Source organism: Miniopterus natalensis, chromosome 7, assembly GCF_054644295.1.
Source record: "Miniopterus natalensis isolate mMinNat1 chromosome 7, mMinNat1.hap1, whole genome shotgun sequence".
Lineage (NCBI taxonomy): Eukaryota > Metazoa > Chordata > Mammalia > Chiroptera > Miniopteridae > Miniopterus > Miniopterus natalensis.
The window spans coordinates 11,808,979-11,826,668 of NC_142087.1; the positions used below are offsets into that span (position 1 = coordinate 11,808,979).

General features: G+C 38.8%; 1 protein-coding gene across 3 annotated transcripts in view; it reads right to left on the reverse strand.

Annotated features, from left to right (window-relative positions):
- Positions 1–17,690, reverse strand: part of PHF20 (PHD finger protein 20) — a 108,054-nt gene that overhangs the window by 57,624 nt on the left and 32,740 nt on the right. For 2 of the 3 annotated variants that reach the window (XM_016213137.2, XM_016213136.2), the window contains exons 3-4: positions 6,431–6,602; positions 5,207–5,291 (exon numbers count right to left, since the gene is read on the reverse strand). In XM_016213137.2, the coding sequence (XP_016068623.2) occupies positions 5,207–5,291; positions 6,431–6,602 (257 nt within the window). Of the gene's footprint in view, positions 1–5,206; positions 5,292–6,430; positions 6,606–9,351; positions 10,167–17,690 lie in introns of those variants that run through there. The other variant, XM_087818756.1, reaches the window with a different exon arrangement.

The following is a 17,690-nucleotide window of genomic DNA, read 5'->3' on the forward strand; positions in this document are numbered from 1 at the left end:
TCAGACAAAGATTACAGCAGTCAGTTAATAGCAGAAGGGATGTAAGAACAAAGCTGGAGATGTATAGCAAGCTCATCTTCTCTAGGACCAAGGAAATAGGGACACACAGCTCACTCTGGATAGGACAGACTTCTGTTGCTCTTGAATCTACCGTTAACTGTGACTCCAGGGCCTTTTCTCTATCCTACTCATTCTCCAGGAGTCAGAATAAGTTTTCAAACATGGTTTCTCAAAGTCCTCAGGTTTTCACAGATGTGCCTCAGCGGGTGGGCAGAGATATGCACAAGTTTACAGACATACCTTCCCTTCCCCTCTAAGTCTTTTCTTCTTAGCAATTTTTACACAATGGGCTTGGGTTCTGTGACCAACAATTTCCCAAAACGCTCATCTATTTCCATTTCTTCTTTAATTTTTAATTGCTCAAATGAGTCCAGAGCAAGGGCAGTGTATTGTCTGTATCACTGAGCAGGGATGGGTTCAGAGACTCATCACCCAGTCAGGGCTATAGAGATACTACCAGGCTCCAGAAAATACAAACCATCAACACCAACCGTACCATCATATCAGACCTGTGTGTACATGTCCACGGATGAGGATCTTAGCTCTTCCATTTATGTAAGTGCTCTGTAACCTCAAGCAATTTGTCCTGTGAGCTTAGTTCCTCATCTGTTAAATGAGGATTGAGTTGATAGCAACAATCTTTCCCTGTCTGTGTGAAGACTAAATGAGATCAGAGCTGGAAATTGCTTAGCAAAGGGACTGTCACAGAGCAAGGGATCAGTAAGTGGTTCTAATTATCATCCACGAAGTCATTCTAAAAGAGAAGCGCCAACTCCTTCCCCTCATAGAAGATAAAAGCCAAGCTAGCACTTGCATATGTGGGCCTAAACCTTCCTTTTTATCTCTGTGCAAAGCTGTTCACATAGTCTCAACATCCCTGCATTTCAAATGTAGGATCAGTTACAGCATAAAGAAAACAAAAAACAGTAACAGCTTCAACAAGAGGCTCTAGAACATTTCCACAGGATAAAATACAGACTTCAGACAATGGACCAAAGAGACTGAACTGGGAGGGAGAGTGCAGCAGGAATGTGACCTAATATGCATTTAACTTTCTGGAAGAGGAACCTGATTAGCCTGCTCACTCAAGTTTAAGAACCACAGGTCAACAGGAAGGAACAATTCCTCATTCTGTTGTAAATTTGAACCTACTTTCAGTTTCCCCTGAGACTGGGAGCACAAAACCCTGACAGACAAGTGGCTCTCCCATCCCCAGCTTGAAAAGGGAGAGCTGAGCAGCCCCAGCAAAGAGCTGAGATCAACTCACCAGAGACGGCTTCCGAACAAAGATTCCCTAGAACCAGAATCCTATCTTTTACCTCAATACCGACCCAGGGTCTACAAGGCTACCAGGTGTGGCTGCCTTCACACTAACTGATGCTTAATTACCACTGCCAAAGAACCATTCCAGGTGAAATAGCTGAATAATATGGCATTGCCACCTCCAGTTTCCAAATGCTAACTAACTCCCTCAAGAAACTCTAAAGTTGCTGCTATTTAGTTGTAATTCAATCACACCAGGTTCCCAATGCCAGCTATTGATCTCCACTCTGGCTAGAGCCCCTGCCTACCGGCCTGCTCAGTCCATGATCAGCCTCAGCAAAACCACTAGAGAGGTTAAGAGTGGCAAGAAAACCAGACCAAGCCTTCCAAAGATGAATCTATAGAGTGTGACTTCACTTTAACCCTGGCCTCCTCCTGGCAACACCAACAAGACAGAATGACTTTTATAGGAAATAAAAGGGCACCCTGCCAGCAGAGCTTCTATTCATAGTGCCATTAAGCTGTGGCGGCCCCCTACTACAGATGAAACTGAGGCAGGGCAGAGAATACCAGGGAAAGAGTGAAAAGAGAGCCCAGCATTGTCTCTTCCAATCCTGCAATTGCTGGAATGAATCATGATGAACTAGAAACTGTATACCAGCTCCTACAGATAAAATCTAACCCAAAGGCAGCACCTAAGGGTCATTATCTCATCTCAAAATATCTGAGCTCCCATGAAGGCTAGCTTTCCCTCACAAGCCACAATGTGGCAATAATAACACCCAACTGGTCCCACTAACTTTCAGGGCTTCCCTTCCCCCATGTTCTTCCTCTCCTCCCCCTTCCAATTAGTCTCAAGAACCAGTAAGAGTAGCAGCATAATACAGGACTTCAGACTCAAGAACTAGGGGGGCAGGGGTGGAAGGGATCAATGGGAGGAAAAGGGGGACATCTGTAATACTTTCAACAATAAAGATAAATTAAAATTTAAAATAAAATAATACAGATGTTAGGTAAGAGTATAAATAAATCATCATAGACAATTTTCTAATTATTGAATGTTGACAAATATTAGCAATAGTGTACACAAATTTAAACATGGTTTTAGTAAAATATACTCTAACGTGAAAAATACTTGTTTTTTACATTTAAAAAAAAAAAAGAACTAGGGAAAAACAGGTTCTGGCAGAAATCCACTAATTTCAATGTCCTTCAACTAACTAAAATTCACCAGACAGAATTCAGAGCTTATAGAACCTATCTATATATTAGGGGAGCAAATGACGGGATTAGGAACAACCATTATCTCAAGACCCTCCCTCCTATAATTTTAGTTCATGGAGGAAATAAACTAAAAGATTTTTTAAAACAACTTGTAAAGCTCTGGTTGCCTCAGTTTAAAAGACATTTAAAAACCTTAATTAACTATGGCCGATAATGTGACCAATGACTTCTAACTCTTACTTCTAATGATTACTTCAAAAGAATTCAGCCCTGGCCGGGTAGCTCAGTTGGTTAAGAGTCTTCCCAATATGCCAAGGTTGAGGGTTCTATCTGCAGTCATAGCACCAAGCCCAAATCCAGAATTGTGCATGATAGCATATTCTGAGATGTTTTCCACAGCCCTGTCTGTCACCAGACAACCAGAGGTTGGCATGTCTACTAACCCCCAGTATGGTACATCTCAGATTGGTTACTAGGTATCAGTATCCTGCTCTAGCTCCTTTAAAGAGCAGTACTGCTCTTTAAAGCAATAGGGAGAGTTGCTTTCCTGTTGAAGCACAACCATCTAGATGAACTGCAGGGCTGGGTGATAGGTTATCAGCCGAGAGTCTGTGCCTGTTAAAATGATCACTCTTCAAAATGATCACTCTACATTGGTGTAACAAGCTGGTCTGGAGTTGCTGAAGTTGTGTTAATTCTGCTATTTTCTTATAGTTGAATAAAAATAAAAACATTAAAAAACAGACTTCAGACCCCCCCCACACACAAAAACCCATTAACTGAAGAAAGGGGTCCCTCCTCACTCCCCTGATGATTTATCTGCACCATTTTCTCCTGCGCTGACTCCTCCTGGTGGCTCTCTCTCAACATCTCATTCTGCCTTAATCTAGGTCTTTTTTTTTAAATCCATGATGCCAAATTCTGAGCCCTGCAGATACTAGATGCAAGCAGTTTCCTATGCCTTTATTGCCTCCCACCAAGATACCCCCCGCCCCTCTGTAAGACAGCTCCCAGGGCTCCCCAACCCCTCTTTCTGTTTGCCCCTCTTCTGTCACTCCCTCATCCAGTTTCCTTCGCCCCATTTCTGTCCTCCATGTGACTCTGAGACATCAATGGAACAAAAGAAAAACGTTGCTTCCTTTCTGCTACCTCCCTGACCTACAGTTACCCATGTTTCTTCTCACAACTTTCATTTGACCTAAGGGGCAGCCATTTACCCAAGGGGAGAAAACTTCAATGGATATTAATCTGGGGGGAAATATGACTTGATCAGCACAAGTCAACATAATAGACTTTCAGAAACACATCTAAGTACATGAAGAACCCTGTATTTTATATCATGATTTAAATACAGTAAAAGCAGGATAAATTATTAATCTTGAAAATGAAACTAAAAACATAAACTATGTCTTTTACTAAAAGGATCTGAGGCAGTTTAATAACATATCAGCTTCCTTTTAAAATAAGTTTTTAGGTTAATGTGATACATATGAAAAGTAGTAACAGGATTTTATGTTGAAAACAAGCTTGTAAGTATAATTTAAGGAAACAAGGAACTATCCAAAAATAGTTAATCAATCATAAACTGGAGGATCACTAACTGTTTAGACAACTTAGAAGATACAACCCTGCTTTGGAGGCCTGAGGCAAGAGGACTGTGCTTTAGGGATAACCTACATCTGGCACATGAGTGAACCTACATCTACTAACCCACACTGGTCTAATGGCTGGAAGGGTGGGGGAGGAGGATGAATGTAACAATAGAGAAACTAAAATTTCTGCTACATGGAAATGAATATTCATTTTTGACCATTTCACCCCATTCTCAGACAAAAACTTCTTGGTCAGCCCAAAGTCCAACATTTAGCAGAGTAATAACTTCATGGAATGAAAAGTCAATCTGGCCATACAGTCACCCCAACGTAGTACTAAGAGGCTTGATCACCCTAAATATTCATTACAGAGATCATGGACAAACCATAAACATCCTGGTAGAAATGCTAAAAAAAAAAAAAATTTTTTTTTAAATCACATGACCCCAGAGTCTATTGTCTGAGTGTCAGGATACTGTCAGGATGCTGACCATATATATTACCTCCTTCCCCTTGCCTTTGTACTAGCAAAATGAACCTCTACAGGCACAGTCCTTGTCCTGGCTCCTCACATGCTGTAAACTCTGGCAAAGGCATCCCAACTCAGTGCTCTAAATCCCAGCATCCCAACTTCAATTAGCAACTGGTATTAAAGACCACCCGTAATCGCCTTACATCCACAAAGCACAGTTTTAAGAAACACTTGTTGGTATTCACTTCACTTCTATGCTATTCACAAGTGAGTAAAAGAAGTATTAGGGACTTATTTAATCAGTTATATCACAAACTCCTGGACAGCAAGTATCTACACACTTCCAGCAGAGTGACAGATGAACCATGAGTATTTCAGAAAATAATCACTAAAATTTAGAAAGCAAAGAATCAAACTCCCCTATTTAACCCAGCATTCTCTTCATTTGTAATTTCTTCCTAATTCCTGACACAGTGATCAACTGAAGAGAGGATTCCTAGGCAATTAAAACATACTGAAAACATACTATCAAACCCTAATATACCAAACTCCCCTCTAAGTCATAAATAAAACAATTACAACTTAAATGCCTTACCATCCTTGTTAATAGCGGTTACTTTGGCTGGATAAAAACGACAATCAGACCAGCAGGCAAGGACTTGCTCATTTATTTGAAATTCCTGAAAAACATTAAAAAACAAAAAAAAAAGATCCTGTTACTGATCCAATTTCACAGGACACACACGATACCAGAATTCATAAGAGATTAGAATTCACAAGAGTGAGAAAGGGAGATGGCTACTGGGATGGAGGAAGATATTTCTGCTGCTCAGCATCAGAAATCAAAACAAAAGAGCTGGACACAAGACTTTTCCCACCTAGGAGGTGTGGGCAGTGCAGCATAGCACTAATGATAATCTTATCCTGTCCTTGTGAGTCTAATAGCTCAGGATCACCAGGGAATACGCCCAGGGTAGAAGCTAGAAAGGAAGGAGGCTATTTCATTTTGAGGGAAGAAACAGTAATGCCACCTAAAGCCACCCACATGTTGAAAGGGACATTTGCCATAGGAGTACCCATTCACCTTTAATATTTCATACTGTTTTCCCAGTACACAGTTTGCACTGATACATTTTGTAGAATAAATATTGAGCAATTAAATTGGACAACAGTGAACAATCCTAAAATGGGGCAGGTGGGGGAGAAGGCTAGCAAGAGTTCAAGTTCCCTGGTCAGGGTTAAAATGTAAAACCATCCAGGGCTGAGTCAGATCCAAATACAGCAGGATATCTACAGATAACTCATCGTCTTTTTTTTTAACTCAAAACTAATACCTCATCCTTAATTCTGAAGTCAATGGAAGCTCCAAGCATAGTGATGAAATTTAAAAATTTAACAAAAACAGAATCCAATCAATTCCAAGTTTTCCAAGAGCTTATAAAAGACCATGATATGAAGCTAGCACAGTACTTCACATGGAATGATTGCTTAATAAATGCTCAAACAGCAGATCAGCTTAATAAATGACCTAAAGGTATAAAGTGATATAAAAGAGATGTAAGTTCCCGTGCATCATCAGTGAGGTTTCAACCAAGTTAGTTTATGAGCTGTCACATCAATAACATCATTCAAGCAGACGACAACTGGGATTCTTCAAGAGCCCCAGATGCCCTGGGGACCTCAGGGTTACAACGATAGGCCCAAATAAAGACTGATCCCCAGATGCTACTGACTTTCACACTGAACATCAAAGGCTAGAATATAAAGTACCCAGGGGCTGATCCAGGTCATTACAGAACTTCCCAGATCTGTTACTCACAGAACATCCTTCCTCTTCATGTAAGCCTTCTTTTCTCAGCTGTATTTTCTCTAAAGGGCGTAAATAAGGACTGTCCCAGCAGAACCACTCATCATAACGATGGTTCCAACGCTTGAAATGGATAAGTACTTTTCCTTCTTCGTAGTCAATATCTTCTATGTGAGCTGGATACCTGAGTCAGAAAAGAAAATTGAAATGCCATTAAATACCCACTCAAAATATCTAAAACAGTACCCTTCCAAATCTCTTTCTAAAGAAATAGGTTACCAAAGTTCTAAATAAAGCCCATCATCTAGAGGCTCTGTATAACCATCCAATCACAAATTATGGAGGCTAACAGACATGGGGTTTAAATCTCAACCTTGACATGTCTTAGTTTATGAACTATTAAATTGACCTTACAAAGTTCTCTCATGTGAAGTGGAAGAAGGATACATAGCACACTAGGTTGTAATGCAAGTTAAACAAGATGATAGATACACAAGACCTGAGCACAAAATAGACAGGAAGTAAACATTTAACTAGATTATATTTCACATATGCCAATAAATTAGAATGACCATGCAACCCAGATCGTATTAGACAGTCTCAATTCTAAGAATTTTAAAATATATATAGTGAAATACCATGCAGTTGTTAAAAAGAACAAGATGGTTCTGTCATAACATGGAAAGTTCTCCCAAGATGAACTATTAAATGAAAAGAGCAAGGTACAGAACACTGTATATGGTTATTACTTTTTTTAAAAAGTGAAAAAGAATATATTCATATATGCTTAAATACTCACAAAATATCTGAGAAGATACACAAGAAACTAACAAAGGTTACTTGTGTAAGTATGGTCAGTTCAGTAGATGGACTTTTTAAATCTCCACTCCACCCTCCTTCTAGAATGAGAGTTGGGAAAACGAACAACTGCATTTCCCTGACTCTCTCACAATTGGCAATCAAACCCGGCCGAAGTGGCTCAGTGGCTGAGTGTCGTCCCATGCACCAAATGCACCAAGAGGTCGCTGGTTCGATTTCCAGTCAGGGCACCTGCCCAGGTCACAGGCTCCATTGTCGTGCAGGAGGCAGCCAATCAGTGTTTCTCTCTCATCGATGTTTCTATCTCTCTCTCCCTTCCTCTCTTTCTAAAATCAGTAAAAAACATTTTTTAAAACCAGGTGGCAATCATGGTTACAGAGACCTGTCGGTTTGGAGGCAACTATAGTGGCCAGTCCCAAAGCTCCAGTGCTGGGCCTCTCAAATTTTCATCTAATACAAATCATCAAGAGATCTTGTCAAAATGCAGATTCTGATTCAGTAGGTGGAGCTAGGGCCTAAGATATTTAAATAAGCTCCCAGGTGATACTGATGTGCTAGTCAGCAGTAGCAAGGAGCTAATGTCTAGTCATTAGCTCCCTGAGCGTGTTAAGCAGTAGGGGGTTGGGGGGATGGGTGTAGCAGTAACAGTAATGACTTCCTGACCTCCAGATCACAGCTTCAGTGGTGGGTCATTCAGACTGATACTCTAAGGGCAGCCCCCTTGAGCCCCACTTCTCCAACCCCCAATAATTTATAAGTACCCAATTTCTTGTGTTAAATCCTTTTGTGGTTAAAGTACCCAGAGTGGTTTCTGTTTCCAGCATTTAAACCTGAGGGATACAAGAGAGGAACTGGGTATGGGAGGGGCAAAAGTAGGAGGGAGACATTTTGCAGTATATCTTTTAACACATTTTCATTTTCCAATCATATAAATGTATTGCTCATTCCAAAAAGAAATAAATGGTTAAAAATAAAGGAAAATAAATATCGCATGCAATTTTTCTCTTATATTAAACAGACTGCTATTGTAGGATGAGAAAATTTAGATTCTACCAATATTTTCTCCTTGCAACTCGGATTTACACCATTTCCTTCCTTTCTTGTCACACTGTCCTAATAAATATGTGCTACCTAACTGAACAGGCCTGCTGCTTGTATCTGTACACTGTGTCCTCTTTGATCCTACACTAGTATCCTCTAAGGCCATTTGCTTGATGTTAACCTACCCCAGTAGGCTGCAGATACTGAGCATTCAATAAATGTTCAGCATATGAATGCAACACTTCCGGGTCTTTCCCAAGGTCACAAGTCCTGTCAATTCTCCAATCCCAAGGCTCTCAAACTCCACCTACCCATTCCAATTTCAGTTACTCTCCAAGTTTAGGCCCCCATGACTTCATGTGGATATTTCTCACACAGGACTGATAGGATATGCTTTTCAAAATTCTTAATGGTACTATGCATACAGTAATTCCTCAAAAAACATTAACAGAAGGAATTAAACAGCCCTGAAAGTAGTCTCCCTACTTCAATCCAACTGACATAAAGCTGCTATAAATACAAGATGTCTTGACAGCAGAGCAGCTAATTGTAAGATCTGATGAACTGACTAGTACAATTGTGGGAGACAAAAGAGGTTTCTTCTCTGTAAAATAGGGAGAAGGACACGGATTTCTCAATTATATCCCTCTTGCCCTATCACTCATTCAGCCTACCAGAGACTACTGAGCCTCCCTAAAATAACACAATCTGCCCTAACACATTCTTATTCAAAGCCCTTTCTTTAATGGTTTACTATCTCTAGCAATAGTTTTCAAACACAAGTCTTTTTAATTTTTCACAGAATTAATTTACAGAACTTTTCTTTATACAAAAATCACATTGTTTCTAACTCCTTGGTGCTTAAACATATTTTTTTAATTAAAACAATGGTAATTATTTTTAATACTTTTACTGATATTATGCAGCCACTAAAAAGAATTAGGCAGCTCTCTATGTACTGACTTTAAAAGATTTCTAATAAAAGTGTGTGGGGGGGATCAACTCAAGATGCAAAACAGTATTGAACGCACTACGTCTTTGGGGGAATGGAGAGAGCCAATACATTCATACCTGTTTTAAATGCGTGGGCTATCTCTGGAAGGATGATCAAGCAACCCGGTTTGCCTCTTGGGAGGGGAACTGGATAGTTAAGAAACTGAAGAGGAAGTATGAGACTTATTTTATTCAGTGTATATCCTTTTGTATGTTTTGAATGTCGCACCATGAACATGTATTAACTATAAAAAGCATATAATTATATACTTATTTTAAATACCCTTATTTGGCAAAATAAAAAGTTGGCAACCACAGGACAAACCCCAAATTCTTTTGAACTCACACTGGTCAGTGCCTTCTAAAAGTCTGGATCCATAGAATCAACTCCAAATTCCGGGGCTAGCAACTCTGCTGCACACACTCAGAGTCTAAAGGACCTCTGGGCCCTGGCCTACCCTAAGGCTTCTTCCTTGCTCAAAGAACTGCACAGGGCACGGGCATCCTGCTATCTGCAGACTACATTAGACTCTCTAGGAGGATCAACGTGACAAGAGGTCAGCAGTTTCCTATGGAGAAGGTGGTTCTACCCATTTGTTTGGCATGCGACAGTGACGCATGTCACTCATGGAGGACAGAGAAGCCAAATGCATTTCAGAGAACAGAGACAGCTGACCTTAGCGATCAACCAGCAAGGCTTGGTGGATCACAACTGCTAGTTGCCCTGAGAAGGCTCAGCTTCATCAGTCAACAGAACGCTATTAGGTGACTTTGATTAGGCCAGCCAATTTCAGGTTCTGGAAGGAACTGTGTTCTGGCCCCTGCACTTGAGGAAAACAAGACACATGAACCAATTAAAATTCAAAACTATTAGGGTAAACCACATGAAACTGCTGATAATCTACTGCTTTTTACCTGCAAAAATACTAATTTTATCTGGTTCAATCTAAATATCTGGACAACTATAAGGGGAGCCGGAGAAGATGCAGTAAGGTTAACAAAAGAGACAAGAACTGAATCAGTATATTTAAAAAATAATAATTTGGGAATCTGTATAAACCAAAAAAAATGGGAGAGAGAATTTCCAACTTCAACCTGTAACAGCCACTGGTGAGATTCAAGTTTCCAAACTAACATTACAGCTAGGAACCACATTTCTAATGGAAATATTAGCCAGAAAGGAGCAGATACTGAACACTAGACTGATAACAAAAGTAATCTCTGGAGAGGGATTGGGAATGGCCAAAAGACGTTTACTTGTTATTTGAATTTTTATAAAAATTTAATTACATAATACTTGTGTGTAAATAAAATAAATAAGCTTAACTTTAAAGTTTTGAAAAGTATTTAATCAACCAACAGCTTCGAGGTTATTGGGTTTATATGCTACTTGGCATATCCACAAAATATAATATTATGCAGCTGTAAAAAAAAAATGAGAACACATTCTATGAGTTGATATAGAAAGATTTCCAAGACAAATTAAATTTTAAAAGGCAAGCTACAGAATAGTGTATATCTTAGGATACCTTTTGTGTTACAAAAAGAGGAAAATAAGAATATATGGGTTTATTTGCTTGTATTTAAATAAAGAAACACTGGTAGGATGGACAGAAATTAATAAAACTAGTTACCTATAGCCCTGGCTGGGTAGCTCGGTTGGTTAGAGCATCGTCCCAATACGCCAAGGTTGTGGGTTCGATCCCTGGTCAGGGCACATAAAAGAATCAACCAATGAAAGCATAAATAAGTGGAAAACAAAGTCAATCTTTCTCTCTCCCTTCCACCCTCCCTCCTTATCTCTCAAAAAAAAAAAAAAAAAAAAATCAATAATTTTTTTTTTTTTAATTATCTATAGAGGGTAGAGTGAATATAGGTTAAAGTGGAAGCAATCATTCTCATTGTATAACTTGTTAAACTGTTTTTACTTTTTTGAATTTGTTCAAACTCTATTCAATGGATTATCAATTAATTCCCTTGCATTTCCCAGGTAGATTAACATATCATATTCAACTATGATTATACTGTTTCACTTTCAATACTGATACTTGCCATTTATTTTTCTTGTGTTATCACACTGATTAGTGCTTCTAAGATGATGTTAAAAATTAGCCAAGATAGTTGGCATCCTTCTCCTTAATGAAAATAGCTCCAGTATTTCATCGTTAAGTATAAGAACTTTAATCAAGTTTTCCTCTATACCTAACTTACCATGGGTAAATTTTGAGAATTTTCAGCCTTTGTCAAGATTATAAAGCTTTTCTCTTTTACTCTAGGAAAAAAAGTGTATGTCTGGGGTTCTAGTATGTTATTGATAAGTTTTGTGTCTTTCATAAGTAGGATTTGTCCCAGTTTCCTTGTATTATGCCTGTCCTGTCCAGTTTCAGTATCACGCTATGCCTACTTCATAGAACTAACTAGAAAATTTTTTTCCATTACTTCCATGGTTACTAGTTTGATCAAGTTTTCTACCTGTTCTTGAGTTAATTTTGCCTAAACCAGTAAGAGACTTTGAGCCCAGCAGGTGTGGATCAGTTGGCTGAGAGTTATCCCATGCACCAAAAGGTTGCAGGTTAGATTCCGGGTCAGGGCACATGCCCAGGTTTTGGGCTCAATCCTCAGTAGGGGCTGTGCAAGAGGCAGCCAATCAACGTCCCTCTCTCATCAATGTTTCTATCTCTCCTTCTCCCTTCCTCTCTGTCTAAAATCAGGGAGTTTGAAATGATCATCAGGTACAATTTAAGTGTTCAAAATCAATAGTTTTCCTTTGAAGAAAAGAGCTCAAGACTCAATAAAAGCATTGCAAACTCAAGTCACAAACTTTATTTTTTTAATATATTTTTTATTGATTTCAGAGAGAGATGAAAGGAGAGGGAGAGAGGGAAACATCAATGATGAGAAAGAGTCATTGATCAGCTGCTCTTACATACCCCTGCTGGGTATCGAGCAGAAACCTGGGCATGTGCCCTGACAGGGAATCGAACTGCAATTTCCTGGACCACAGGTCGATGCTCAACTGCTGAGTCACACTGGCCGGGCAAGTCACAAACTTTTTTTTTTTAATATGTTTTTTATTGATTTCAGAGAGAGAATAACAATTTCCCTCTGATTTCCCACTCCAATGGGTCAGCATTCACTTACATGGTTATCAATAACCAACGTATGTAGCTCACTCTAGGGATTTTAAACTGTCTTTACATAAAGTGATTTCACTGGAACTTTACCACAGTCCTCTGAGACCTTGAGTAGTTATTATCACTGTATCCATTTTACATTTGTGGAAATAGAAGCTCAAATAGATTAACTAGGAAGAGGTAACCAAGATCAGTATCCAAACCTGACTCTAAACCCAGGGAAGAGCCTTCGGCTCTTTATTTGACTTCACAGGTCAATATCCTTATAGTGATGCACATCCACAGAGGTGTCTTTTATCTTAACTACCTAATAGTGTACTTGGTGGCCAGTCCAGAATTTGCCTAAACTTTTTCCCATGTGTTGGGCATTCAGGCTGAAATTACTGTATATTAACTATAATTTTTTTTTTGAAAAAAGAACCAAGACTCTTTGGAGAAATGGCTGATTCTAGGACGAGGGCAGGAAATATACACGATAAGCCTGGAATATTTTGTAGTGCCAGAAGTAAGGAAGTGTTAAACACACACAATGATGATGGGAGTATGTCAAAAGGACACAAGCCAACTGAAAGAGCTCACAATGAAACAGGAGCAACAAAATATAGTAGTACTGGGTTATAACCCAAAATCTAAAATAAATATGAGTCCACACTGATATAATAAAAGATCATCAAAAACAAGGAAAATCTAGAGGCTTCTGAAAGCAGCCTAAGGAGACATGACTACTAAAATAATGTTGCATCCTAGATGGAATCTTGGAGCAAAAACAAAGGACATTTGAGGAAAACTAAAGAAATAGAATAATAGTTAAGAATAATATACCAATATTTGTTCATTAATTGTAACAAATGTACCTTACATTTCTATCTAACTAATAATGTTTGATGTTAATAGTAGAGGATACTGGATGTGTCATATATGAGAATTCTGCATTGTCTTTGGAATTTTTCTATAAATCTAAAACTATTCTAAAATTAAAAGCTTACTGAAAAATTTCCATGACCACCAACTTCAGTGGACCATAGTGGCCCTTGATGGCACCAGCAGTCCTACTACATTTCTCATAGACAATCCCTCTTCACTCTCCTAAATAATATTTCATACCTTATCTTCTTTCATCAAAACAAAGCCTTCCTCCTGATCCTGAGTCAAAGCTGAGAATTTTACTTCTTATCTCACTTCAAAAATAAAATCTATTAAAAAACATCCCCATTGCTGCTGGGTATGTAAAACGGTACAGCTGCAGTGAAAAAAGTTTGACAGTTTCTCAAAAGTTTAAATAGGTTAATTACCACATGACCCAGCAATTCCACTTTTAAGAAGATACCCAAGAGATATGAAAGCATATGTCCACACATAAACTCATACACAAATCCATAGCAGCTTTATTCATAATAGCCTAAAAGTGAAAACAATAGTCATCAACTGATGAATGGGTAAACAAAATATGGTATATCTATATAATGGAATATTATTTATCCATAAAAAAAGACATTGTTAGCCCTGGCTGGTGTTGCTCAATGGTTAGAGCATCAGCCAGCACACCAAAGGATTGCAGGTTCGATTCCAGTCAAGGGCATTTACCTGGATAGCAGGTTTGATCTCTGGCCCTTGTCAGGGCACATGCAGGAGGCAACCAATCACTGTGTCTCTCTCACATCGATGTTTCTCTCTCTCTCTCTCCACCCCCCCACCCTTCCTCCCTTCCACTCTCTCTAAAGGTATTAAATAAATAATGCTGATATATGCTACGAAACAAATGAATCTTGAAAATATGTTAGGTAAAAAAACTAATCCTAAAGGAACATGTATTACATGATTCAGTTTCTATGAAATATCCAGAATAAACAAATCTATAGAGACAGAAAGTATATTAGTGGTTGCCTAGGGCTGGGGAGGGCTGAGGAAGAAAAGGGAGTGACTGCTAATATATACATATGGGGTTTCTTTTTGGGGAGATGAAAATGATCTGGAATTAGATAGTAGTAATGGTTGTACAAGTTTGGAATATACTAAAAGCCACTGATTTCTCTGCTTTAAAAGAGTGAATTTACGGTATATAAGTTATATCTCAACTTTTAAAAAAGCAATAAAAGCCCGTCTGGGTGTGCCTCAGTGGCATCAACCCAGGAACCAAGCGGTCAAGGTTTGACTCCCAGTCAGAGCACATGCCTGGATTGCAGGCTCAATCCCCAATAGGGGCATGCAGGAGGCAGCCAATAGATGATGTTTCTCTTTTATCAATGTTTCTATCTCTCTATCCCTCTCCCTTCCTCTCTCTCAAATAAAATCAATAAAAACATATTTCAAAAATAAAAATAAAAATATTTTTAAAAATAAAAAAGGGAAAGAAAAGAATCCCACTAAGTGCTGAAAAAGATAAAGCAACTGGGGCTCTCACACAGTGCTGGTGGAAATGCAAAATGAAATAGCCACACTGGAAACAGTCTGGCAGTTTCTCATCAAGTTAAACATACATTTAACCTATGACCCAAGAGAAATGAAGACTTACATTGTCACAACACCGATATAAATGCTTATTCATATTTACTTATCAAAAATTGGAAGCCCGGCAGGGCGTGGCTCAGCGGTTGAGCATCAATATAGGATCCAGCCAATCGGGGTTCCATTCCTGGTCAGGGCACATGCCCGGGTTGCAGGCTCGATCCCCAGTCGGGGGTGTGCAGGAGACAGCCGATCAATGACTCTCTCATCATTGATGTTTCTATCTCTCTCTCCCCCTCTCCTTTCCTCTCTCTGAAATCAATAGAGATATATTTTAAAAAAAAAAAAACTGGAAACAATTCATATCTTTGAACAGGTAAATAGATAAACTGAGGTACACCCATACAATGAAATTCTACTTGGCAATAAAAGAAAAAAAACTACTGATTCATGCAAAAATATGGACAAATCTCAAATGCATTATAAGTGAAAGAAGCCCAACTTAAAAGGCTACATACTATATAATTCCATTTATTATGACATTCTGGAAAATAAAACTATATGGAGAGAGAACAGATCAGTGGGTGACAAGGGCTGGAGGTGGCAGGAGGAGTTGACTACAAAGGAACACAGGAAATTTTGTGGATGATGAAAGTGCTCTATAGCCCTGGCTGGAGTGGCTCAGTTGGTTGGGTGTCGTCCCTTGCACCAAAAGGTTGTTGGAAAGGTTGCTGGTTTGATTCCCAGTCAGGGCATATGCCGGATTGCAGGCTCGATCCCCAGTAAGGGGCATGCTGGAGGCAGCTGATCGATGTTGTGCTCTCACATGGATGTTTCTCTCTTCTCCCTTCCTCTCTCTCTAAAAATCAACTATTCTTTTTTTAAAAGAACAGTGCTCTACATTTTGATTGTGGTGGTACGTGCATGACTGTGAGTTAGGCAAGCCTCAAAGAACTGTACACTAAAAAAGGTGAATTTTACAGCTATGTAAATTATACTTCAATTTAAAAATACAAAAACACATGCTCCCATCACCAACTCTACCAGTCAACCTTCATCTCTACCTATACTCAGCCTCTCCCTTATAATAAAGGAAATATCTGCTCCTATCAATGGCCAATTCCTCCACTTATGTACCACATCCCAGTCTCTCCTCTCCCATTTTTTCCTTGCACTCATGCCAATCAGGCTTTTGTCCCCACAGCTCCATTAAGACAACTCATCACGGTCATCCATATCCTTGATGTGACCAAATCAACAGTCACTGCTCATCTTACTTGACCCATTAGCATCACAGAACTAAAGTTATCACTCCCTGCTCCTTGAAGTACTTTTCCCACTTGGCCTCTGGACATCCTCCTCATGAATTTCCTCTCTCAGTGGTCACTCCTTCCCAGTCTCTTCTGCTGGTCCCCCTCATCTGCTAATGTCTAGGCACTGGAGGGCTCTAGGGCTCTGTACTATACTTTTTATCTATACTGACTCCCTAGATCAGTGCTGTTCAATAGAGCCTTCTCTCTCCAATATGGTTTTTTGGACAGTGCAGCCCTAGATGAGCTCATCCAGTCCCATGGCCTTAAATCCCATATACAGTACTTGTAAAAGATACATCTGATAAAAGAACTGCTATCCAAACTATACAAAGAACTCTTAAAACTTAACAATAAGAAAACAACAACCAACCAACCAATTAAAAAATGGGCAAAAGACCTTAATGGAAACCTCACCAAAGAAAATATACAAATGGCAAATAAGTATATGAAAAGATATTCAACATAAAAAAAAAAGATATCCAACACTGTACTTCATTAGGAAATGCATATTTAATTAACAATGAGATACCACGGCATACCTATTATAATGTACAAAATTCAAAGCACTGACAACACCAAATACTGGTGAGAATGTAGAGCAACAGGAACTCACATTCACAGGTGGTAGAATGCAAAATGGTATGGCTACTTTGAAAGACAGTTTGGCAGTTTCTTATAAAACTAAACATACTCTTACCATACAATTCAGCAATCACATTGCTTAGCATTTACCCAAATGAGCTGAAAACTTATGTCCACATAAAAACCTGCACACAGATGTTTACAGCAGCTTTAATCATAATTATCAAAATTCTGAAGCAATCAAATGCCTTTCAGTAGATGAATGGATAAACAGTGGTACATCAGACAATAAAACATTATTTAGCACTAAAAAGAAATGAGCTATCAAGCCATGAAAAGACATGAAGAAATCTTAAATGAGTATTACTAAATTAATTAATCCAAAAAGGCTACATACTGTATGTTATGTCCAACTAAATGACATTATGGAAAAGGCAAAACTATAGAGACAGTAAAAAGATCAGTGATTGTCAGAGGTTAGGGAAAGAGGAGGCAAATCAGAGGAATTCTGGGGCAGTGAAACTATTCTGTATAATACTATAGTAGTGGATGCATGTCTTTATATTAATTTGTCAAAACCCAGAGAATGTATAACACCAAAAGTGAACCCTCACGTAAACTATGGACTTTGGATGATAACGACATGTCAATGTAGGTTCATCAATTATAACAAATGTACCACTTGGGTGAAGGATGTTGACAGTGGGGAAGGCTATGCATGTGTGAGGACAAGGAATGGGAATTCTATTTTCTGCTCAATTTTACTGTGAACCGAAAACTGCTCCACAAAATAAGATCTTTTTCTTTTAATTCTATATACTCACTGATAACTCCCAAATTTCTATCTCTAACCCAAAGCTCACACCTGAATGCTTGACTCAGTTACTCAGCCATCTGCTCAACATCTCCACTTGGTTATCTAAAAGGAATCCATATTTAATATAT